At 39.3% G+C, this 26,504-nt stretch overlaps 1 protein-coding gene across 7 annotated transcripts; it reads left to right on the forward strand.

The window, feature by feature from the left end:
• The first annotated feature begins 15 nt into the window (after window positions 1-15).
• TATDN3 (TatD DNase domain containing 3) lies at window positions 16-23,844 on the forward strand. Of its 7 annotated transcripts, none has more exons than XR_004297965.1 (11): window positions 16-142; window positions 1,866-1,898; window positions 2,809-2,882; window positions 3,303-3,387; window positions 7,623-7,685; window positions 8,923-9,032; window positions 9,196-9,251; window positions 10,771-10,883; window positions 15,354-15,434; window positions 18,944-22,523; window positions 23,278-23,295. XR_004297965.1 is itself a non-coding variant. In XM_032393145.1 (10 exons), exons 1-10 carry the CDS (start codon window positions 77-79, stop codon window positions 23,323-23,325), a joined length of 729 nt encoding a protein of 242 aa, XP_032249036.1. In that variant the 5' UTR covers window positions 16-76; the 3' UTR covers window positions 23,326-23,844. The 7 variants fall into 7 exon arrangements, 5 of the variants coding, with proteins under 5 accessions (XP_032249036.1, XP_032249032.1, XP_032249033.1 ...); XR_004297966.1 differs by lacking the exon at window positions 23,278-23,295 and having other exon boundaries at window positions 18,944-21,202; window positions 22,377-22,797; XM_032393145.1 differs by lacking the exon at window positions 18,944-22,523 and having other exon boundaries at window positions 23,278-23,844.
• The last annotated feature ends 2,660 nt before the right edge of the window (window positions 23,845-26,504 follow it).

Consider the following 26,504-nt stretch of genomic DNA (forward strand, 5'->3'; position numbering starts at 1 on the left):
GGAAACTGAACCCGTGCAGCGGCAGCGTTCCGGCTGAGGCTCGGCGGGAGAGTGGAGGGCAGCGGCGGCTGTGGCGATGGGGGCGGTGGGCGTAGGGTTGGTGGACTGTCACTGCCACCTCTCGGCCCCGGACTTTGACAGCGTATGTATGGGCGAGGCCCGGCCCGTGGGAGCGGGGAGGCCCTCCCGTCCTTTCCTTTCAGGTTATTTTTGCTCTCCTCCCTTAGGACCAAGCCTCAGATCCTCCCAGGCTCCTGTTCGTGGCCCTGAGTGACTTGCCCCTGGCTCTCTATTTAACTTCAGTCATTCTGATTTTTCTTTCTGACCCTGAATAGCGTTAAGCTCTCTATCTCTGCGTGGCTTTTATTTGCCCTTCCCGCTTACGAGAGGGCTTCCCCCCTACCTTCCCTTGGCCCGGCTGTTTACCCCACCGGCCTCGGCCTCGCAGCTCCTGGCCTGGCCGAGCATCCACTTTGCCCAGGAGAAGTGTGCTTTCGGCACTTTCCCGCGCGCCGTGTGCTCCTGTTCTAATGGGGGAGAGAAGCAAACAGAAAGAACAGAACACACACAAAATCCGAGTTACAAAGTGTTTTACCAGCTACATTGGAAACCAGAGGCTGATAAATGAGAAGGAAGAGCACAGTCTCTTAAGGGGGAAAACCTCTCAAGAGGTGACACTTCAGTTGGAACTGGAAAGGCAAAGAGCCAGCCAAGCAAGGAGGTGGGTGTACGGTGGTGTAGAAAGCAAGCAGGTCGCAGGCTCCAGACAGGATAGAATTTGACGCGTTCAAGCTACAGAAAGGCTAGGTGGAGGGTGATGAGCTAGAGAGAGCCACTGGAATAAGACTAGAGGGTTGCAGGGGATAGGTGAGGTAGGTCAGTAAGGACAAGGTAGATCCAGTAAAGGTGTTTGGGTTTTTTGGTTTTTGTTTTTTAAGGGAGAGTGACAAGATCTGATTTCCATTTTAAAAACCATTTAGCTGATGGAGAGCAAGTGTGGAAGTTAGAAAACCAGTTTGAAGGCTTTTGCTGTATGTAGACAGCAGATGATGATGATTGCAGGGGAGTTTGAGAAAAGCAGGTGGATTCAGTGTGTGTTTTAGAGCCAGAATCTATGGTACATGCTGAGGAATTGGGTATGGAGAGGGAGAGAAAGAGAGGACATGAGGATGCTGTAGGGAGGATGGTGGTGCTGTTTACTGAGAGGAGGGAAGACTGAGGTTGGGGAGGGCAGATAGAAGGAATAGGTTTGTAGAGGAGAGCTATGTTTGGCACATGTTGAAGCCTAATATCCATCCAAGTGGAAATGTCATATAGTCTATTTTAAATGTCAGTCTTGGGCTCAGGAGAGAATTCTAGGCTGGAGCTCAAAACTGGGGACTCATTAGCATAATGATGATATCAAAACCTATGGATGCCATCACCTGAGGTGTGTACAGAGAGAGGAGCATCCCTATGCTGAAATCCAATAGAGGAGAGAGCCAGCTAAGGAGACTGAAAGTAGCAGCTAGTGGAGGGTGGTGTTTGCAGGAGAGCGGTATTGCAGAAGCCAAGAGTGGGAAATATTTCAGGAAGGAAGAAATGGACAAGTGAGGAGTTCTTAATGCTGCTGAGGGGTAGAGTAAGAGGAGGACAGAGAAGTGTCCTTTATATTTGACAATAACAGTTTCTGTTTTAGTGGAGTAGGAACAGAAGCCAGATTTTACTGAGAGAAAGGAAGAGTAAACAGAAGGTGGGGGAGTGTAGCTCTTCACATTCTATCACACTGTTCCTTGCCATTGTTGTCTCAACTACATTGATATACACAGCCAAAGAGCAGTTAGTTATTCATCTAAAATAATTGTGATGACTTATGCTTATTTTAGGATCTGGATGATGTGTTGGAGAAAGCCAAGAAAGTAAGTCAATATCTATAATTGCCCTTTGTTTTCCTATTAATTTCAATCTAGAACAGCTTGAAATTTAGATTTACTATGCCTATGTTGCTTTGTTAATAAGTAGCATTAATTTACTGTTTACTATATGCCAGGCATGGAGCTTAGTCCTTTCTGTACGTTATCTCATTTAATGTTTCACAACATCCTTATGAAGAAGCTGCTATTTTAGGGCCAAACATTACCCATTTGATAGAGGAGGAAACTCAGACCTAGAGATTAATTTATCCAAAGATACACTGCTAGTAAAGTGATACAGACAAGATAGTCTGAATCCAGAACATGTTCCCACAGCTACCATGCTTACCAGTTATATGGAACAGATTGGTCCGTCTCCCAGTTCTAAAATTAACATTATTCCGGAGATCTTGAAGAAATTATAAAAGTTTTCTGAGACATTTTGATTTGTTTCAGGAAAAAAAATACTAATTTTTGGAAGTTTTTATGAAATTCATTGTAACTACCTCTTTGTAGCTTTCCCTTAAAGTGATAGTCAGAAACGGTTGCCAAAACATTTTTACATACACAGCCATCATTCAATATGGCAGGTTAATTAGGAGCATGGGCTCTGGAGTTACACAGGCATAATGATCTTGAGCAAGTTATTTGACTCCATCCAGAACTCCTGATCAATATGGTGGATTACAGCAATGCCTACCTCATAGGGCTGTGTAGATTAAATGAGGTAATATTTATATTCACTGAACATAGTGCCTGAAACATAGTAAGTACTCAGTGATTGCCATCATGATTATATTGATGGAGTATGAGTGAGCAAGAATAACTAAAAGTAGAGAAGATTATAAATTTCTCTTCAGTTATGTTAGATGTATATTGTTTGAGATTCTAACTATTCTATTCATTTTTGTTTCAGGCCAATGTTATGGCTCTTGTGGTAGTTGCTGAACATTCAGGAGAATTTGAAAAGATTATGCAGCTTTCAGAAAGGTGCTACTTTTCATTAAGAATTTAAAGAGTTGCTGGGGCGCTTGGGTGGCTCAGTGGGTTGAGTGTCTGCCTTCAGCTCAGGTCATGATTTCAGGGTCCTGGGATCGAGCCCCGTGTTGGGCTCCCTGCTAGATGGAGAGTCTACTTCTCCCTCTCTCCCTCTGCCCCTCCCCCCTGCTTGTGCTCTCTCCCTCAAACAGATAAATAAAATCTTAAAAAAAAAATAAGAATTTAAAGAGTTGCTAATAAGGATGCAGTTATGTCATACTTGTACTATCAAAGGTCATCCAATTTCAAAGAGAATGAGAAGAAGAAAATCCATCAACATAGCCCTAAAAAATTCTTTCATACTTGTTCTTTAGTGTAACATTGTCTACTAGTTTAATATTCCTACTTTCTTAATTTGTTCTACATTTTTAGGTATAAGGGGTTTGTCCTGCCGTGCTTGGGTGTTCACCCTGTTCAAGGAGTTTCACCAGGAGATCAAAGAAGTGTCACATTAAAGGTAAAAGTCATATAAAACAAGAACCATAAAAAATGATACCTTTGATTCAGTAATGCTCCTCTTTCTGATTTATATTCTAAGGCAATAATCCAGAAGAAGGAAATGCTACCTTTCACAAAGGTGTTTGTTGCAGCATTATTTGTAGTAGAGAAAAAAAACAGAAACAACCTAGAGGCTCAGAAATCAAGGAAAAATTAACTTGTAGAGTGTTAAATATACGTATGTATGTATGGAATGCATACATGGAAGATGAGAACGATAAGGTTTATTTTATGTAGCAATGAGGAAAAATGTTTACAATATAATATAGGGAGAAAAGCAGGATGCCAAATGGTTATTCCCTAGTTGTGACGTTCATGTGAAAATATATTCTATAAGGAAAAGACTAGAGGGAAAAACACAGAAATGACATTAGCTGTGATGATCTGGTAGTTTTCACATTTTTTACCATGTTGTCATATTGTTTGGCCAAAAAGTGATAAAATATCCAGAAAAAGAAAGATACAAATTCATAGATATAGTACCGTAAGGGAACACAGTATCATCTTGAACGTTAAACTGTCTCTAATGGAATGCTCTTGACCTATGAAACTGTACTGCTTTTATACCGACCGGCTCTAAAACAAATCCTACCCACAAGATCTCATTGACTGACAATAGCCAATATGTCTCATATTTCAGACTCATCTCCTGACTTGGCATCAGGGAGATCCAGTTTCTTAAGTGCTTTATTACATAAATGTGAGTGATAGCACCCCCCATTTTGAAGAAGTAAAGACTTTTTGTTACCTATGAATAAATTAAGATACAAGGTCTTTCATTTTTTATAGTAGTGAATCTGTATTCCTACATTAGGATACCCCAGATAGTTCTATTTATTTTGAAACACAATTGTTTTTAATTCACTTCAGGAAAAAATAAATACTTGTCCTGTAGTTCTCCTGAGTTGTTCTCCTGGGATGATAAAATTAGTTAAATTGCCAGAGAGATACGGTTCCCAAAATGTTGGGGATCATAGCAGGACAGCATTTATTTCATTTATATAGAGATTTATATGACTAGGCATTCATTTAGTTAGTCAGTCAGCAAGTGTTTACTGAGCACCTACTGCATTCCAAGCACTGCTGTAAGCACTGTAGCGTGAAATCCCTCTCATGGAAGCTAGATTCTAGTCGGGGGCAGACAGACAATCAACAATTAGATACATGGACAGGAAAACTGTAGGTAGCACTCAGTGCTTTAAGACAATCAAACAAGATTATGTGATAGGGATTGTGGATGCTGATTTTTGGATTGTAGTCAAGGAAGGCCTCTCTGAGATGGTGATATGAGAACTGCAACCTGAATGCTGCCAAGGAGTTGGCCCTGCAGAGAGAGGGCTCAGAGTGTTGTAGGCAAATGAAACAACCCAGCACAAAGGTCCTAAGGTGGGAACGAGCTTGACGTGGTCAAGAAACAGAAAGAGAGCTGCTGTGGCCGAGGGAAGGGGAAGTAACGGTGGCGGGGTCAGAGGGACTGGGCAGGGAGCACCGCGTCCGGGGCCTTGCTGGAGTTCAGTTTGCATCAGTGGGGGGATTCGAAGTGAGGAGGGACAAGATGGGATTTATGTTTTGAAGAGATCCCCTTGGGTATGGTGTGAAGAACAAATTTTGAAGAGTGCAAAAAAAGGAAGACAAGAAGAGTGAGAAGACCACTGCAGTAGTCCCTGGGAGAGAGGATGGCAGACTGGACCAGAGTGCCAGCAGCAGAGGCGAGAGGGAAGTGGCTGGATTTGACATATTTTGGCATAAATGTAGAACTGATAGAACTGTTTAACTTACAAAACTAATGAGAATAGCAACATTAGATAGGTAATTCCAGATTCTCAAAGCAGATATGAACTCATAAAATCTCAGGATAGCCCTCTGGAAAACACCAAAGATAAGCAGTTATTCCTCTTTTATTCTTAGTGTGCTTGTAGTCCGTACCCTAGTTTAGTTTTCTTATAACGATTAGATTATAAACCCCTAATATAAACCCCTGATACTTGGTATGTAGTAAGTGTTTAGTAAATTCACTTGGTTCATAAAATTAAAGTTCCTGGGGCGCCTCGGGGCTCAGTCAGTTGAACACTGGGACTCTTGATTTCACTTCAGGTTTCTATCCCAGGATCATGAGATCAAACCCCACATTGGGCTCCACCCTACGTGTGGTGCCTGCTCGGGATTCTGTCTCTCCCTTTGCCCTTCCTCGCTCTAATAAATAAAATTAAAATTGCCTAGCTCACACAAATCTTTCAGCATATTCCTGAACTTATTCGTTCAATAAATATTACTACCGGGCAGGGCTTGGGACCCAGAGATATTTCAGGGAACCACAATTCACTGTGTGTGATCTACTGCCCCCTGCAGGCAGGGCATGTGCTCTGCAGCTGGCTCTCCTCCGTGCTTGGCCTGCTGCACACGTTTGTGTTACACACCTGACCCTGTTTTCAAGATTGTGAAGACTAAACATTTTGTTTAATAAAAAAACTATTGTAATTATTTAAAATCATTCAGAATCAATCTGCTCTCCTTCCCTTTTGCCCTCCGTCCCCCTTTCTCCTCCTCCTTTCTTTCTTCTCTCGTTTTTCAGCAGCATAATGGGAACAGCACAGGCTTTGAAGTCACAGAGACCTGGCCTACTGGCTTCTTTGATCTGTGGCACTTCACTTTGCTAAGTCTCAATTTCCTCATTTGTAAACCATGAATAATTATACAATGGTAGTAGTCCCGGTCATAGGTGTAGAGGTATAGGATCTTTAAAAACCCCATAATAGAACCATTGGCTATTAAAGAACTTGAGACATCATTCAAGAGGTGGGAATAGAAATGAAGTCAGAAATAGACCTGTGGAATGTCTTTATAAAACTGTTTACATCTATTGAAATAAAACGATAGGGACCACACACACGAATACACACATATAAAATTAGTAATATGAATTATATTAATTTCTACTTACTATGCTTGACTTGCCAGAAACTTCCAGATTATTTCATGAGAAGTTGAAACAGTCTCATTGTAAATTTGTTTTGCTTTTTTCACGGATAATAGATATTCCAAGAAGCTCATTTTTCCCTCTATCTGGTCTTCATCCAAATGTACACTTCCTTTCTAAGACTTTCCAAGTGTCAACCATTTCCTGGGTAATCTCTACCTTCTCCAGCCCCTCTGAACTTCAGAGACAGAGCAGTTTGGATGTTTGATATGGAAAAAGCTTTGGCTGACGATGTTTAACCTCCTCAACTATTGTCAGACACCGTCTCTGATCTGTAGGGTTTTATACTCTTAGCTCCTCACAACACTATTAATTCCTCTTTATCGAGTCTACTAGAATATATTTCTGAGGCCATGATCTACTCTGTCCCTCATGTTATCTGTCTCCAGAGGCATAATTGTAAAATCTCCTGCTCCTCTACCATCTGTTCCACCTCTCTTTTCTTAATTCTCCTTTGTTCTAATTATCCTCAGTAGAAGTTCTTTGCAATTTACATATCCTGAGACTAACACCCTCAAAGTAGTTTAAAAGATACCTAGGAGCAAATTTTCCATATATTTGTCTTTCCCTTGTCTTACAAGGGAACCCTCACAGAGTAAATTCTCTTTAAATGGAAATAGTAATACCATGGAAACTAACAGTACTTAGTTACTTCAATAATTGACAAACAAGCATATGTGTGATAATTAGTGTTTATGCTGTTGAACCTTTAGGACAAAAATAGGCTAAGCAGGATTATAAAGACAAAAGAAATCAGTGAAAACAGTGCAGAGGATGTATGGGATTGTTGCTATTAAAAAACTCAAAAACCATTAACATCCTAAAAGGAGGACATAGCACAGTGCACTCCCCAAAAACTCAGTTACAAAGGTGACTGCCAAAGAAGGCTCTTGGTCACCTATTCCAGGAGGAAATCCAAATCAGTCCTAAATGTCAGGAAATTCCTCCTAAATATTAGGAAGTGTTTAAGTGAGACTTTTCATTGAAAGTCATGTTCTTGTAACCTGACTGGGTGTGGGATGTTTCTACTCAAATTTCCAAATAGTAGTACTCACCATTATAGAAGGATGACTGTCACTACTTCTTCAACTGGTTAAAGGTATGGAATGTATGTAAAGGACCCAGTATAGTATAGTGCCTGGTATATAAAAGGTGTTTTCTAAAGTATCAGTTCCCTTACACTTCTATTTAAACAAATTTACTTTTTTTTCTCCTAGGATTTGGATGTAGCTTTGCCCATTATGGAGAATTATAAAGATCAGTTGTTGGCAATTGGAGAGGTAACACCAAATAGCTGATCAAATGACTGCTAATCCAGACTTCCATATGATATATGAATATAATCTTTAGTTCACTATTGGTGACTATAACTGACTTAGATAATTATATTCACTTCATTTAGCTGGATAATAATTTGTCACTACTTCCTCAATAAGCAAAAGAGCCTGAGGTAAGACAGTAGAAAGCCCCACTATAGATTTATGTTAATGAAAGAAAACTACTTTATTAGCATTTCTGTGTACTTTGTTCTTTTTTTTCCCTTTTCTTAAATAGGGTCATCATCTCTATAGTTAGTTAACACAGTATATACAAACATACTTTAAATAGACTAGAGTTTGTTGGGGTGCCTGGCTGGCTCAGTTGGTGGAGCATGTGACTCTTGATCTCAGGGTCCTAAGTTCCAGCCCCACATTGGACATAGAACTTACTTAATAAATAAATAAAATATTTTTTTTAAAAATTTAAAAATAGGCTTGAGTTTGTAATTAAAGAACATTTTTTATTAAATAATTTACAGTCGTGAAGCATTTTTATCACTTGGTAATAAACTCCACTTCTAATCAAAGATAAAAGATAAGAGTAACACTTAAATTTAGAATATAGACTTTAGCAATGTATGCCAAAAGAGTATCAAGGGAAACAGTCATTTATAATCTTCACTGTCCAATGTAGTAACCACATACAGCACTTGAAATGTGATTGGTCCAAATTGAGATATGCTATAAATATAAAACACACAGGATTTCAAAGTCTTAGTACCCAAAAAGAGAATGTAAAATAATGCAATGATTTTTTTATATTGATTTTGTATTGAAATAATAATATTACTATATAATAATAATGATGTTTTGGACATACAGATTAAATAAAGTGTATCATTAAAATTAATTTCACCTGATTCTTGTTAGTGTTTTGTTTTTTTTTAAAGATTTTATTTCTTTATTTGACAGAGAGAGACACAGCGAAAGAGGGAACACAGGCAGGGGGAGTGGGGGAGGGAGAAGCAGGCCTCCCTGGGATCATGACCCGAGTGGAAGGCAGATGCTTAACAACTGAGCCACCCAGGCACCCCTCTTGTTAGTGTTTTTAATGTGGCTACTAGAAAATGTAAAGTTATATATGTGGCTTGCGTGTATGGCTCCCATCATATTTCTCTTGGACAGCACTGCTCCACAGTATGTCTTTTGAATTCATTAAACCGTAAACATGTAAATCTGTTTTATCTTTCTGTTACAGGTGGGACTAGATTTCTCCCCCAGATTTGCTGGCACTGATGAGCAGAAAGAAGAGCAACGACAAGTCCTAATCCGACAGGTCCAGTTAGCCAAAAGATTAAATTTGCCTTTGTAGGTTAATTAATCATCTTTCTATATTAATAGCTATAGAGAAAATTAAATAATGATTCTCCTGAGTGGAGCTCTGTATTTCTTTTTCTCTGAATTACTTTAATAGAACAAAAATAATACTTTCAGATTAAGTACCTAAAAGGAATTTTTTGTTGTTAAACAGAAATGTTCACTCACGCTCTGCTGGAAGACCCACCATCAGCCTCTTGAATGAGCAAGGTATTTAGGTTCCTGAGAGAAGTGTGCCTAATATTTACGTTTGACAGTTCCAGTCCACATGCGCATAGAATAAGCCGTGTTTTAATTTGATTTCTTAAAGGGAAGGGAGTGGGGCAAGAGTGGAGGTGGAAATGAACTAAGGTGATTTTGCAAGTCAGCCTACTTTCAAGAGTGATTATGACATTTAGAAGGCCAGCATAGAGCAAATGAAAAATTGGATCAGCTCTAATTTTTTAATCAGCTTAAGTAGCTGATTAATGAGAGAGGAAAAAACAAAGCAAAGATGGGTTACTGTCTTGCATGTTTTCTGGCTGCTGCCTCAGAAAATGGTATTATACAGGTCGTGGCCATCATACCTGAAATGCACTGTTATCTTCACCTGTTGCTCCTAAAGTAAAAATATATCTTATAGCATTACTTTTCAGACTTTAAAGTACCATCCGCAGTAAGAAATACACTTGAGTACTTTTTTTGGTACTTAGACTTTATTTTGAGACTCAGTATATACATATACAGAAAACTGGCCAAAGTTTAAGGAGCAGTACATCTATATGTATGTGCAGATAGGCATATATAAATATGTACATATACATATATGCAGTCACACATATACACATAAGCATATGCTGGTCAGTCGAGACCCACTAAATTGAGTCCATAATTCATTTATGATTGTAACCCACTAATGATCATGTCTACTGTTTGAAAAAAACTATCAAATAGTAAAGTAAATGTAATTGCCTGCAACTAGAAAGCATTGTATTTCTCAGTGATGAGAATCACTGGAATTACTCATACTGAGCATGATTTTTATGCAGGCTGAGCAGCCATCCTTTAAGAACTGGAAGTGATTTGGTGAAGCCAGTCCTAACTATTGAGTCTCTGAGTCATTGAGCTCCCTGTTTCTTCTTTCACTAGCATTCTTGTTAAGGATAATTTCACTGCTTAAAAATCTAGCAGGAATAATAATTTGACAGTTTACAAACTTCTAGAAAAAGTTTGATGGTATAAGAAGTTTAAATATTTATTTAAAAATTTATATTTTTTCTAATGTAGGCTCCACGTCCCGTGTGGAGCCCAACGTGGGGCTTGAACTCACAACCCTGAGATCAAGACCTGAGCTGAAATCAAGAGCTGGATGCTTAACTGACTGAGCCACCCGGGGGCCCTTAAAAAATTATATTTCGATTTTATTCTGAAGATTAAGAATGTTCTCTATTTTTTATTTTACTGTTTGAACACTGTACATTTACCCTTTAGAAATCATATAGGAGCACCTGGTTGGAAGAGCATGCAATTCTTGATCTCAGGTTTTGAGTTCAAGCTCCATATGGGGTGTAGAGATTACTTAAATAAATAAAACTTAAGAAAAAAAAAGAAGTCATAGAACCTCATCTTTATATTATAGTGACCAAAGTTTACTTAAAATTTATAATCTGTGTTGCCCACTTTGATTAGTGGGAAAATTTCTTGTTAAGGAAATGAAAGGAAACTCTAAATTATCTTTAATTTTTAACAGGTGCTGACAAAGTGCTCCTGCATGCATTTGATGGCCGGCCATCTGTAGCGATGGAAGGAGTAAGAGCTGGGTACTTCTTCTCAATTCCTCCTTCTATCATAAGAAGTGGACAGGTAAGTTCCTTAACTAAGCCTCATTTTATGCTTTGTAAAATACCCTTTAAGTCATGAGCTTTTATTACACACTTGTAATACTATTCTAGTTACATTACAAAAAGTAATCGTCGTCCCTACCTCACATGTATATGAAAAGTAGCTCAAAAATGAATCAAAGAGCTAAACCCAAGACCTAAATTTATAAAACTATTAGAAGAAAACAAATCAAAATCTTTGTAACTTTGGAATAAGCAGTGGTTTCTTACATATGACACCAAAAGCACAAGCAACCAAAGAAAAAAATAGATAAATTGGACATCGTCAAAATTTAAAACTTCCACAATAAAACAGTTTTTGAACTTTTATGCTTCAAAAAACACTATTGAGAAAGTGAAAAGATAACCCACAGAAGGAGGAAAGGTGTTTGCAAACTATATCTGGTAAGGGTCTAGTATTCAGAGTACATAAAATACCATTACAACTCACCAAGTAGAAAGACAAATAATCTGGGGCACCTGGGTGGCTCAGTCAGTTAAGTGTCCAACTCTTGGTTTGAGCTCAGGTCGTGATCTCCAGGTTGTGGGATTGAGCCCTGCATCAGGCTCCACACTTGGCGGGGAGTCTGCTTGAGATTCCCTCCCTCCTCCTTCCTCTGCCCCTCCCCGCTCACACTCACTTTCTCTCTCTCTTTCTCTCTCTCTCTCTCTCGCTCTCAAATAAATAAATAAATCTTAAAAAAAAGAAAAAAAGACATGTTGGATTTTGTCAAATGTTTTTTTCTTTTTAAAGAAACTTTATTTCTATCAACCTTATTTCCATTTTCTGTTTGTCAAATGTTTGTTCTGCCTCTACTGAGATGATCATACTGGTCTTCTTTTCTTGGCCTGTAAATTGTATTGATTGATTTTCTAATGTTGAACCAACCTTGTATTCCTTGGATAAATTCTACTTGGTCATGAGCCAGGCATACCTCAGTGATGTTGCAGGTTCGGTTCCAGACTACTGCAATAAAGCAAATATCACAGTAAAGCAAGTCAAGTGAATTTTTTGGTTTCCCAGTGCATATAAAAGTTATGTGTACACTATACTGTAGTCTATTAAGTGTGCAATAGCACTGTGTCCAAAAAAACAGTGTACATACCTTAATATAAAAGCGTTTTATTGTGGGGCACCTGGATGGCTCGGTCAGTTAAGTGTCCAGCTCTTGGTTTTAACTCAGGTCATGGTCTCGCAGTCATGGGATCCAGCCCTATGTCCAGCTCCTCGTTCAGTGCAGAGTCTGCTTCAGATTCTACCGCTCTACCCCTCCCAGCTGGTGTGCGCTTGCTCTCTCTCAAATAAATAAGTAAAATTTTAAAAATTAAAAGAAGTATTTTATTGTTAAAAAATGCTAACCATCATCTGAGCTTTCAGGGGGTCATAATCTCCTTGCTGGTGGAGGGTCTTGCCTCAATGTTGGTGGCTCCTGACAGATCAGGGTGATGGTTGCTAAAGGTTGGGGTGGCTGTGGCAATTTCTTAAAATAAGACAACAGTGAAGTTTGCTGCATCCATTGACTCTTCCCTTCAAGAATGATTTTTCTATAGCACATGATGCTATTTAATAGCGTTTTGCCCACAGTAGAACTTCTTTCAAAATTGGAGTCAATCCTCTTAAACCCTGCCACTGCTTTATCAACTAAATATATGTAATATTCTAAATCTATTGTTATTTCAGCAATCTTCACAGCATCTTCACCAGGAGTAGATTCCATCCCAAGAAACTACTTTCTCTGCTCACCCATAAGAAACAACTCCTCATTCATTCAAGTTTTATTGTGAAATTGCAACAATTCATTCACATCTTCAGGCTCCACTTCTGATTCCAGTTCTCTTACTATTTCCACCACATCTGTAGTTACTTTCTCCACTGAAGTCTTGAACCCCTCAAAGTCATTTATGAGGGTTGGAATCAATTTCTCCCAAACTTCTGTTAATGTTGATATTTGGACCTCTTTCTATGACTTACAAATGTTTTTAATGACATGTAGAATGGTGAATCCTTCCCAGAAGGTTTTCAGTTTACTTTGCCCAGATCCATCCGAGGAATCACTATGTGATACTAACTATAACCTCATGAAATGTATTTCTTAAATAGTAACACTTGGAAGTCAGAGTTATTACTTGGTCCACAGACTGCAGAATGGTTGTTGTGTTAGCAGGCATGAAAACATTACTCTCCTTGTACATCTCCAGCAGAGCCCTTGGGTGACCAGGTGCATTGTCAATGAGCAGTAATATTTTGGAAGGAATCTTTTTTGTCTCAACAGTGGACTTAATTTTTATTAAATCATGTTGTAAGCAGATGTGCCTGCATCCAAGCTTTGTTGTTCCATTTATAAAGCACAAGCAGAATAAATTTAGCACTATTTCTAAGGGCCCTAGGATTTTTAGAATGGTAAGTAAACATTGACTTCAACTTAAAGTCAACCAACTGCATTAGCACCTAATGAGAGTTAGCCTGTCCTTTGAAGTTTTGAAGGCAGGCATAGACTTTTCTCTCTAGCTACAAAAGTCCTAGATGGCATCTTCTTCCAGTGTAAGCCTGTTCTGTCTGCACTGAAAATCTGTCCTTTAGCATGGCCACCTTCATAAATTCTCTTAGCTAGATTTCTGGGTAACTCACAGCTTCTACATTAGCACTTGCTGCTTTACTTTGCACTTTGATGTTATGGAAGCGGCTTCTTTCTGTAAACCTCATGAACCAGCCTCTGCTGGCATCAGGCTCTTCTGCAGCTTCCTCACCTCTCTCAGCCTGCAGAGGACTGAAGGGCCTTGCTCTGAATGGGGCTTCGGCTTAAGGGAAGGTTGTGGCTGGTTTGATCTTCTATCCAGACCACTCAGACTTTCCCCATATCAGTAATAAGGCTGTTTTGCTTTATCATTTGTGTGTTCCCTGGAGCAGCACTTTTAATTTCCCCCAAGAACTTCTTTGCATTCACAACTCAGTGAATTGGCCCAAGACGTCTCACTTTCCGCCTATCCTGGCTTTTCTCACCAGGCTTAATCATTTCTAGCTTTTGATTTAAAATGAGAAATGTGTGACTCTTCCTTTCCCTTGAACACTTAGAGGCCAGTGTAGTGTTATTAGTTGGCCTAATTTCAGTATTGTGTGTCTCAGGAAATAGGCCTAAGGAGAGGGAGAGAGACAAGGGAATGGCTGGTGGGTGGAACAGTCAGAACACAAGCAACTTTTATCAATTAAACTTACCATCTTGTATGGGCGCCGTTCATGGTGCTGCAGAACAATTACAATAGCAACATCAAAGAGCACTGATCACAGATCAGCATAACAAATATAATAACAATGAAAACGTTTGGTTGAAATATTGCAAGAATTACCAAAATGTGAATGACATGAAATGAGAAAATGCTTTTGGAAAAAATGGCACCTATATAGACTTGCAGGGTTGCCACAAACTTTCAATCTGTAAAAAAACAAACAAAAAAAACACCTCACTATCTGTGAAACACAATAAAACAAGGTGGGCCTGCATATTATCCTTTTTATAGTTTCATTTTATAGTTTAAGGTAGAACTTTAGATTATTTATTTGTAATCTTTCTTATTTTCTCATGTAAACCTTTACTGCGATAGTTTCATTAGCACTAACTGGATCTTGTAGTTGCAATCCCAGATTTTGATAGATGCTGTATTTTCACTTTCTTTCAGTTTGGAATATTTTGTAATTTACCTTGTGACTTCCTCTTTGACCATATCGATTATTTCAAAGTGTGTTGCTCAATTTCCAAATACTTAGGAAAATTTGTGGGTATCTGCTTGTGTCTATAAATATGGATCTACCTCATCTTTAAAGTGATTGCATAATACTTCACAGTTTGGATGTACCATAATTTATTTAATCATTACCTTAAGATTAGGTCATTTCTAGTGTTTCACTGTTATAAACAGTGCTTCAGTATTCAGCCATAAAAAAGAATGAAATCTTGCCATTTCAACAAAATGGATGGATCAAGAGGGTATTATGCTAAGTGAAATAAATTAGACAGAAAAAGACAAATACCATATGATTTTACTTTTATGTGGAATCTAAAAAACAAAACAAATGAACAAAGAAAACCAAACAGACTCATAAGAGAACAAACTGGTGGTTGCCAGAAGGGAAGGGGGTGGGGAAATGGGCAAAATAAGTGAAGGGGGTTAAGAGGTACAAACTCTCAGTTACAAACTAAGTTATGGTGTTGAAAAGTATACCATAGGGAATATAGTCAATAGTATTGTGATAATCTTGTATGGTGACAGATGGTAACTACATTTATTGTGGTGAGCATTTAGTAACAGTTGAAAGTTTTAATAATTAATTGAATATGAAAGCATGAATTTTAGGTTCCTGCAAAGTAGGATGCATTGGTATATGGGTTTAATGCTCCGTTTTTTTTTATCTTTATGTCTCATGTTTTAAACTGACTAGCTTTCTCTTTTCTCTAAGAAACAGAAACTTGTGAAACAGTTGCCTTTAACTTCAATTTGCTTAGAAACAGATTCACCTGCACTAGGACCAGAAAAACAGGTGATTATCTAATTCCTACATTATTTAGATTGTCTTTCTTTTGAGCTATTTTCACCTTAGCTGTGTTTCTCATTACAGTGTAAATACAATGGAATCCTTTTTTTTTTTTTTAAGATTTTATTTATTTATTTGAAAGAGAGAGAGTGAATGAGAGGGAGAGAGAATCCCACACTGAGCAGACTCCACACTGAACACGGCCCAACACAGGGCTTGATTCCACGACCACAAGATCATGACCTGAGCCAAACCAAGAGTCAGACGCTTGACCGACTGAGCCATCCAGGTGCCCCACTGGAATCCTGTTTTAATGCTTGGTTGAGAGGTTTTATTAATTTTATAGCTGTTGTGCTCCAGCGAATATTACTGGATATTGGCCAGGTCTTAATTTACATAATAATGAGAGCCGCACCAGTATAGTAAAAAAACTCAGTGTCTAGAGTCAGAAAGACCTGGATTCAAATCCTATCTCTGCTACCCACTAGCTGAGTGACTTTGGGCAAGTTATTCAATCTCTTTGAATCTGTTTCCTCAGGGCACCTGGGTGGCTCAGTTGGTTAAGCGTCTGCCTTCGGCTCAGGTCGTGATCCCTGAGTACCGGGATCAATCCCCACGTCAGGCTCCCTGCTTCCCCTGTCTCCCTGTCCCTCTGCTCCTCCCCCTGCTCGTGCTCTCTCTCTTGCTCACTCTCCCTCTCATATAAATAAATAAAATCTTTAAAAAAACACACACAAAAAAAACCTGTTTCCTCGTTTACAAAATGACAATAATATTAAAATATTACAGTGTGGATTAAATGAAATAATGTATATGAAATGTCTAGCAGTGTCTGGTATATAGTAGATGCTCAAGAAATTTTTTTTTCTTTTAATTGGCATGTTATAATGAGGCTGTTTCTTTCAGTACAAATATTGATATAGTCATGGATTTACTGATGTGATCTTTCTCTACATTTTGTTATTATAGGTCACAAAGAATCATACTTTAAATATTGCTACCTTTTAAAATTATAACTGAAAGGAAGCCAGAGTATCTACCCTTTTTGCCTTAGTGCGTATTATATTCACCTACCAGTGTGTAGCTAACTTGTGTCCTTGACCGCCCATCAGATCTGTGTCTCCATGCCTGCCAGGTTCAAAAGACTGGCATTCAAGATTCAGAGGTTTGGGAGTAGTTGTGATGTGATTTTTAATAAACTGTGATTGTTTATGATTGCAATGTGAATATTGCTAATTAATGTCCAATTAGATACATATTTTTGTAAGTCAGCTCTTAAAAGAATATAGAAGACAGAAAAATCACAACTCCAGTTATTTGTTTGGGTATAGGACAAAATGGTACAGAATTGCTTTCCTGGTTAGTGTAAACTAGAAGGAAAAGGACCTAGCATTTTTTTTCCCTAAACAGGAATGAATTTCATTTTTTTTTTTTAATTTATTTGAGAGAGAGAGAGAGCACAAGCTGGGGGAGGGGCAGAAAGAGAGGGAGAAGCAGACTCGCCACTGAGCAGGGAGCCCAATGCAGGACTCGATCCCAGGGCTCCAGGATCATGACCTGAACCGAATGCAGACACTTTTTTTTTTTTTTTTAAGATTTTATTTATTTATTTGACAGAGAGAGACACAGCGAGAGAGGGAACACAAGCAGGGGGAGTAGGAGAGGGAGAAGCAGGCTTCCTGTGGAGCAGGGAGCCCGATGCGGGGCTCAATCCCGGGACCCTGGGACCATGACCCGAGCTGAAGGCAGACACTTAACCGACTGAGCCACCCAGGTGCCCCAACAGGAATGAATTTCAAATGCTATTCTAACTCAGTTTATATTTACATCTAGTTGATTTGACAAGAATTCTGAGTTTCTGGCATGGCGCCTTGCACATAACAGGTACTCAGAAGTATTTATTGAACCAATGAATTTTGTAGCTTGAATATGCTTTTTTTAAGTAAAATGTGTTTTGTTTAGAAAATTAGAAAACACAGAAAATCATAAACAAGAAAATAGAACCATCTACCCCTGAGAGGTTACCACTAGAGTACAGTGGCTAAGAGCATAAACTGATGCCAGATTGCTCAGGCTCAAACCTCAGCCAGCCTATATACTAGCTGTGTAGGATTCCTTCTTATCTATGAAAACAGGACACAAGGGGCGCCTGGGTGGCCCAATCGTTAAGCGTCTGCCTTCGGCTCAGGTCATGATCCCAGGGTCCTGGGATCGAGCCCCGCATCGGGCTCCCTGCTCCGCGGGAAGCCTGCTTCTCCCTCTCCCACTCCCCCTGCTTGTGTTCCCTCTCTCGCTGTGTCTCTCTCTGTCAAATAAATAAATTAAATCTTTAAAAAAATAAAACAAAACAAAAAAACGGTACACAAATAAAACTGATAACAATAGTACCTATCTCACAGAGTTACTTTGAGGAATAAGTGAGAAATTCCATGAAAAGCTGACAACAAAACCTTGCCAACAATAAGCACTAAATAGATGTAAGTTTTTATGTCCTTCCAGCCTTTTTAATATCCATATATGTACATATATATTTTTCATAAAAATAGGATTAGCTTGAACACATTTCTTGACTTGCTTTTATGCAGTAAATATATATGTCAATAAATATACTTTTCCTCATCATGTTTAATAACTGCATAATATTCCAGTGTGTGAACAGACCATAATATATGTAACTTGATATTGTCATTTATGTTGTTTCCAACACAGTATCATAAACAATATGATGAACGTCCTTGAACAAAAATCTTGGTGCACATTTTTCATTGTTCTTTTAGGCTAATTATCAAGGTCATTTTTTTTTTTTTAACTTTAACAGTTCTCTTATTCCTCTGAACATCATTATCATCCTGAGTAGGAAAAAATAATAATAATGAAATTCACAAAATCTAAATACTACTGATTATAGATACACCACTGTTTTGTAACCATTAAAAAAGAAAAAAACACTTCCAGTCGTGCTGTGACATGCCATTGAATGTAAGTAAAACATCTATCAATTTCAGAGATGTTACATAGGAGGAAATGTGTCTTAGAATCAGTGAAATACCAGTGTATAATCTATTTAGTCTTCCAGACACACAGTAGCAATTCTTGAATCCAACTGTAATATAACCTGTGAGGTGAAGAGGCCAAGCCGCAGAGCAGTGACCTTTACAAGCGCTCACTTATGCAACAAACCAAGCACAGTTAATCCATCAGGTCAGGCAGGTCACCAAGTGTTCACCACCTACAGACTGCTTCATCTGCTAGGTGCCAGGGCTCTTTTAAAGAGCAACACTGACTTACAGTCAACGTTGTACAGGCCAGCCTTGTGGCTGTAGCTCTTAAGCTTAAGTTCAGGGCCTTCTCCCCAGCCTTGCCACCTTGCCTCCCCTAACCTGCCCGTTAAAAAAAAAAAAAAAAAGAGCTCATTGGTTTTTACCAACTCACTTTGTTCTGTTTTATCTATGGTCTCCAAGATTGCTTCCCTTGACTGTCATATCTGATTCACTTTCTGCTTTGTTCTGTTTCAGGTACGAAATGAACCCCAAAACATTTCCATTTCAGCGGAATATATTGCCCAGGTGAAGGGGATCTCAGTAGAAGAAGTTATAGAAGTGACAACACAGAATGCATTGAGGCTGTTTCCTAAGCTTCAGCATCTGCTCCAGAAGTAGCTTCAAAACCAAATGACATAGGGGACAGCATTTGAGAGAAAGAAATGTTCTGAGTAGGAGTCTGAACTGAAGTGTGAGGCCATTATATAAGGATATAGAAGATTATGATTTTAGAGAAATATTTCTCCTAAAACCGGGCTTGGGTCCTGAAACCCTGGATTCTGATTCTACCTTGTGCTTCTTTATAATTAATGGAGTCCTAGCAAGAGATTGGGAAACACCACTGCTTCTTACCTTACACCATTAAGTAGAACCCACCATATGACCTGAAACCATTTCTTCTGGCAAGGGAGGCTCCCCCAGGTAAGACATGAGCGGTATTGGGACAGCTAACGTTTGATCCTTCACCACCACAGGATTTATCTAGTGGAAGGAGATCATCTCATTTCTTACACTGTCAGAGATCTCTTTTCTGGGTTTGTAAAATTGAATTGTTAGTACTTTGAATTACTTCTTTTTAAGAGAAAAATGTATAGGGTTTTTATATTGATCATAGATTTTGACTTATGAGGCCAGTGGTTTGTGCAATCACCATTAAGTGCCAAGCCCCAAAGTTTAGGTAATAAACCGAGTTTAAGTTCCAGTCTGAATATTGTCACATTTAAAATGTACATAGCTTTATTAAAATGTATCTGACTATTTTTGCATACAGTGATATTTTCTATTTTTAAGTTTTGAAAATCTTGGCTGCAAAGAGTTCTGTGGATGGATGGTGGGTACAGTAGCACGATAATGTGAATGTATGTAATGCCACTAACCTACACACCTGGTCGTTATTAAAGTGGTATTTTATGTTATGTCTATTTTACCCCAATTTTTAAAAATCTCATATGTAGTTTACTAAACGTTGAGACCCATACCAAAGCCTGCATATTTAATTTTACTAAATTATACAAGCAGCAAATACTGGGAAAAGTACCTATCATAGAAAAAAATTAATTTCCTGAAAAGCTAAGTGATTTTATATAATCTTTAGTATTTTGAAATTAATTTATTTATAGAGGAATCAAAACTAGTTCTAGGGCAGACTGTCCAAACCAAACTAGATTAGCTAAGAAACAGAAGAGGGTACTTCATGAGGCACTTGACCACCCATCAGCATCACGAGAGATGACATTCCTACCTACATGTAGTGGGAGATTCTATTAAAATCAGACTTCTGGCTCTCTTTCAACTCTATTTCTTCCGCCTATTTCCTACCCTTTCTGCCCACACTCCCTGTCAAACTCTCACCTTTAAATCCTTTAAGATCCAACTTAAATGACTTCCCCTGGCTCCATCACTCCAGCCACATACAATCCCTGCCTCTGAATTGTGTAGCTTTCTTCATTTACTCATCAATTTATTCGTTTCATTTATCACACAAACAGTTATGGAGCCCCTCCAATAGGTTTCCCACTAATCTAGGTCCATAGGCTACAGAGAGGAATAAGACATGGTCCTTGCCTTCAGTTCAAAATGTAATAAAGTGGACAAATAATTTCAAAACAATGTGAGAAGTACTATAATAAAGGAGGAATGAGGTTCTACAAAACCAGTCAGATGACATTTAACACACATTCCTTTTTACTAGGGTTACCTTGTATATGTTTTTGTCTTTAGAAATTACAGACCATTTGAGAACAAACCAATTTTATTTTCTTTTTGCATCTTCTCTGTGGTCTGAAACAAAGTTTGCAATATCATATGCTCTTACATATCTTTTAAAATAAGCGAATGGAGGTAGTAAGTCCAACTGACTGCAGCTGACAAGTTAGATATGTTCTCTTTCAATCTGCTCTTTGAAATGGAGATTTAATACTCTGTACCTTTTAACTGGTTCGGCTTTTGTTTTGTTTTGTTTTGTTTTGAGGTGCATATTTTTCATCTCCAGCCTATGAATGTATTAAATGTTATTCAAAGATTTCCTAATGTTAAACATTCTGAAAAATAGGAATAAACTCTCATGGTCCAGAAAAGCAAATCTTTAATGTTCTGTAGGAATACCCTCCCCCAAGTGAAAGGCTAGAAGGGCTTTTCTTCCCCCCTCCCCTCTGACAGCATATGGTGACCTTCTTTACTAAAGGAAACATTTCTTATTCCAGCATTTGTCTTTTTTTATTCTGGTAAGAAAAGGTAAGAATCAGATGAATATGTATCATTCTTTAAATTAAAAAAGAAAAATTAATATCAACTCTTTTCTTCCATTATTATGCAACCAAGGGTTCATTTGATCACCTTGCTGCTGCTTTTCTATCTCCTGCCCACTACTTTTCTTAATAATCCTCCACCATCCTCTTGCTGTTGCATGTTTCCTTCCCCTCTCCCAGATCCTTCTTCTAAGCTGAACATAAAGAAGAGTCTTGTTTTTGCATGCTTGAGCTACACTCATACTTCAGAGTTTAATTTTTTCATTTGCCCTTTCTTGCCCCTTTCATGCTTTTGATTGAATACTTCACAGTAACATATTTGAATTGACATTTCATTTACAGGATCTGGGTAACTTACAAAGGGTTTCCAGAAACTGTTTTGTACTTTTTAGAGTTTAGCTTTTCAATCATAAGCAAATCTCACTGTCCTTTTTATTTATTTTTTTCACGGCCCTTTTAAAACTATGACAGAGTCTGTGCTAATAATTACAAAGTCAGTCCAAAAGATAGAGTGGAAAGAAATTAGTTAATTCAGGGATTATCAGTGTTACAAGCTTAAACATGAGGCTTCAAGCAAAAACATCCTAGTACGCCCTCCTTACCCTCCTTATTTTTGGCTAATTCCAAAGCAAGCACATCTCTAAAAAAGATGACCTCTTTGGTGAACATCTCTGTAATTCGTTAACAACCTGAGTATTATTTATACCTTGCATGTTAAAACTGGTGCAAATAACATTTCCCAAGTTAATAGTTTAATATAATAAACATAGAGAACCATGCATAGCATATAAAAGCAGAAAGTATTAAAAGTCTAATGTCCTCTGTACGGGACCTTTCTGTGGATTGCTTCTGAAGCCCAAGTAATTTAAATAAATTGTGTAAATGCTCACAGTTTATGTGTGATACGTTTAGAATTATAACCCCCTGACTTCCATTCCAGCACTTTTTTCCAAATATCCCAATTTGATCTTTGCATTAGTTTAACATCCTTCAAAAGCCATCCTTCGGGTATTTCAAATCAAGAACTCTGAATTTAAGTAGATAGGCAGTAACTAAGGGAAGCAGTAGGAGAGAGAAGGGGTCTTGAGGGTCATATGGATGGACATCTATCTTTTTTTTTTTTTTTTTTGGCCATGACACATGTAAATTGCTTTCTTTAGTGAATCTCTCACCTTGTAGAAGTTGAAGATGCCAGGTAGTCACTTTCCAGCCTTTGCAACGAGGCGCTGACACCGTGACCCACCCGTGAGGCTGAATTACCTGAGGGGTTTGAAGGGGCCAGGACTGACCGACTCCATTCTGGTGAGGTGGGCAGTAGAGCAGTGAGTTTAGAGTCCAGCTTGGCGAGGTTGGCAGTGTGCACTGCAGGCTCTGGGCCCAGTGGCTGTGGCAGTGCTCTTTATGCTTCTAGTTCAGTGGCATCAATTTGGTTTTTCAGCCCTCCTGGAGATTTTATCCAATATCCTTCAGTAAGTTCATTTCCTTAAATTAGCTAGATTTCGTTTCTGTTGTTTATATCTTTAAGAATCCTGATTGGTGAGAAGATCGATACCCTAAAGTAGTTGTCACCAAGAAACCCTTGGGGAGGGGCGCCTGGGTGGCTCAGTTGTTAAGCGTCTGCCTTCGGCTTGGGTCATGATCCTGGGGTCCTGGGATCGAGCCCCACATCGGGCTCCCTGCTCTGCGGGAAGCCTGCTTCTCCCTCTCCCGCTCCCCCTGCTTGTGTTCCCTCTCTCGCCGTGTCTCTCTCTGTCAAATAAATAAATAAAATCTTAAAAAAAAAAAAAAAGAAACCCTTGGGGAAGTGAGGGAAAGAAGGAAGGGAGAGAAGGAACAATGGGATTCCTTATAGAGCCTGTAGAGCGTTCGGGCAGCACGTGTCCCGTTACTGTTCAGGGAGGAGACACTGGCAGTCCATGGCAGATGCTGATTTGTCTCGTGAAAGCATCTCAAAAAGACATTCTTAGAGCAAGAAGGATACATGTTGATTTGGGGATAACACAAAGGCTACACTGCATTGAACAATTTCATTCTTTTTCTCCACTTTTCCTGTATTTGTAGAATCCCTTAGCTTACGAGGCACAGCCCATCTTCCACTCTAGAAGCTGAAGATGCCAAATACTTGCTTTCCCAAATTTTCTTACCAACTATCACAGTTATATGACCTAAGTTCCACCAATACTGCACCCAACCCAGTCTTGGAATCTGAAGCCAGGGATGTAAAGATAAAGAAACCGGCTGTGTGGACAGCATGCTGGGGCGGGAGGTGGCACCTGCACCCAGCTGGGAGGCGCTGCTGGCCTTGAGTGTACTGGAGTATGGAGCGTCCGAAGGCAGTGAGTCTTCCTGCACTTTGTGGCCCGATTTGGGCCTTGTTTCTAGCTCTGTGACCTACAAACCTGGTCCACTGGCCTTCTCGGAGCTTGTGTGAGCTACCCAATATATTTAATAAATTCCTTGTCTGCTTAAATTATTCCAAGTTGGTTTCTGTTTCTTGAAACTAAGAACTCTGACTGCTGTAATAGTTAGTCCACAAAACTCCACCCAGGGCGTGTCTCACGTTGCTGTCCACACCACCACAACAAAGTTCGTCAGTGCAATACTTTCACCAAACAAATTTGAAGTCCATTTTATTTTATTTTATTTTTTTAAAGATTTTATTTATTTATTTGACAGAGAGAGACACAGCGAGAGGGAACACAAGCAGGGGGAGTGGGAGAGGGAGAAGCAGGCTCCTGGCAGAGCAGGGAGCCCGATGTAGGACTCGATCCCAGGACCCTGGGATCGTGACCTGAGCCAAAGGCAGACGCTTAACGACTGAGCCACCCAGGCGCCCCTAAAGTCCATTTTAACAGGCACCTTCTGCAATCAGTAGCTCCCTAAAGGAAGAAATCTATATGTAAATCCATTTTTATCTGCTTCTTCTAACTTTCTGATCTTAGGCCCAACTGGAAGCATTTATTTGTTAATAGAAGTTAAGGAGTCCGGAACTGTCATTGAAGTATCCAAAATTTTTAAAAATAGAGAGAAGGGGCACCTGGGTGGCTCAGTCGTTAAGCGTCTGCCTTCAGCTCAGGTCATGATCTCAGGGTCCTGGGATCGAGCCCCGGATCGGGCTCCCTGCTCCGCGGGAAGCCTGCTTCTCCCTCTCCCACTCCCCCTGCTTGTGTTCCCTCTCTCGCTGTGTCTCTCTTTGTCAAATAAATAAATAAATAAAAATCTTTAAAAAAAAAAAAATAGAGAAAACTTTTCATTGGTGGAATGAGTAAAACTCAGATATTTGGATTAGCTAGATATATAATTCTTGCATGAGTTAGATATATTTTTAAATGGCTGGAAAAACATCAAAAGGATAATAATATTTCACAATATGTGAAAATTATATGAAATTCAGATTTCAGTGTCCATAAAGTTTTATCGGGACACAGTTATGCTCATTCGTTTTCCTGTGTCTGTGTTCATTCTTCGGTGACAGAATTGACTATTTGCACCAGAGATCACATGGACGTAAAAACTAAAATACCTTTAGCCTTTTACAGAAAATGGTTTGCTGACCCCTGGCCTATACTTTTCAGAATAATGCCTGAGGCCCAGGGTGTCTCCTGGTCTGGAATTCAGCCCCTTAAAGAGGATCCAGTCACCTGAATTGAACTGGAAGGCTCACTCAGTCCCAACCAGAGCGGTGGTTCTCATTCCTGGCTGCACATCGGTATTACCAGGGGCGCTTTTAAAAAGTTCCCACATGTCTGGTCCGACCCAGATCATTTAAATGAGAATTGCTGGAATCGGGGTCTAGGGAAATGAATTTTTGAAAAGCTCACTAGATGTTTCTGAAGTGCAGCCAAAGTTGAGAGCCATGTGCTGGAAAATGGAGTGACTCCAAGAAAGGTGTTTGTGGTTGTGCCTTAAACTGCAGTGCTTTTCAAACTTTATACATAAGTCAACTGAGGATCTTGTTAAAAGACAGGTTCCATTTCAGTAGAGCTGGGGTGAAACCTGTGATGGGGTCCAAGGCAGGCCCCCCCAAATATGCCACTCTGCAATATTAATTATTTGGGTTATTTTGAATCAAAGTTACTTAAGAAGCAGCAGTGCAAGAAGGGCACTCTGAGCCTCCTTTGTCCTCCTGCAAGCAGGAAATCAATCTCCCCTGTGAAAGGTACCCTCCCAAATCAGGAGGTGAAGAGACATCCTTATCACCAGAGATAGGGAATTCAGCACTGAGAGGCTTAGTATAAACACTCATTTCTTCTTCACCAGTTTACTAGCCCAAGCCCAGACTTGTCTTGTCAGTTCCTCACAATTTTCTTGTTTCTTTGTCTGAAAGGTATACAAGTTCTGCTTTGGTCACTTCCTTTGAGTCTCATATTTTTGTGAGCTCTCCTATGAAATTAAATTTGCCTTTCTCCTGTTACTCTGTCTTACGTCAATTTAATTATTAGCCAGCCAAAGAACCTATAAAGGAAGAAGGAAAAGTTTTCCTCCCTTATACCTAAGATCCCATATTTCAAAAAACTTGCAGATATTGCAGATGCTGCTCATCTGCGACTAGCAGGGTGAGGGCAAGGACTTCATTGAACCTGTAGAACATATTCCATGAGTTGTATTTTTGCCTGCTTAGTAATGAGTAGTTGCTCGAAAGAGTTCTACTTCAGATATGGTAGTCAGCTAAGGCCTCTGAGGACATGACATGCTAGTTGAGTTGCTGAAGGGTGCAAAGGGGTCAGATCTGAGAAGAATGGGGAAAGAACTGCCCAGGCAGAGAGGAGCTGATGTGATGGCCCTACGGCAAGAAGGACTCACTTTTGAATGGCCTTTGTGACTACAGGGTGACAGAGATTGATACTGTTTGTTTCATTAATAGGAAAGATAATGTTTAAAAAGGAGATGCCTCCATTGATCCTTGCTGGGTATATCACCTTGAAATCAGTTCTCAGAAAATCAGAGGAATTCAGTCACCCTGAGAAGGAAAGCAATTCACAGGAAGATGAAAAGGAGTGTTAGCTGGGCCATACCGAAATAATGGGACACGGAGAGGACTTGTAACAGACTTTGCTAGGTTCCTCCCTATTCCACACCTAGTTCATATTGCCCTGTAGTTATTGATGGTGATAGTTCTCTTCCTGGAGCAGGTCCTCAATCTAAATTCTTTCAGGCAGTTAGGGGGAAGGTCAAAGTTTCTTCCTTAGTCTTTGAGGTCTTGCTGGTGTTCAGCTCAAGAGTCATCTGCATGCCAAAATGGCTGCCTACAGCAGCAATGGTGAGCCATGCTGAAGTCTTTTCTGGAG

This window comes from Phoca vitulina, unplaced genomic scaffold (assembly GCF_004348235.1).
Source record: "Phoca vitulina isolate PV1807 unplaced genomic scaffold, GSC_HSeal_1.0 scaffold71, whole genome shotgun sequence".
Lineage (NCBI taxonomy): Eukaryota > Metazoa > Chordata > Mammalia > Carnivora > Phocidae > Phoca > Phoca vitulina.

What these genes read in the sequence shown, in the direction of transcription:
- TATDN3 (XM_032393141.1), top strand. Translation starts at nt 77, where the DNA reads ATGGGGGCGGTGGGCGTAGGGTTGGTGGACTGTCACTGCCACCTCTCG. An exon ending in AGTTGTTGGCAATTGGAGAG is followed by an intron (nt 7,686 to 8,922) that starts GTAACACCAAAT and finishes TTTCTGTTACAG; the next exon opens with GTGGGACTAGATTTCTCCCC. An exon ending in CACTAGGACCAGAAAAACAG is followed by an intron (nt 15,435 to 18,943) that starts GTGATTATCTAA and finishes GTTCTGTTTCAG; the next exon opens with GTACGAAATGAACCCCAAAA.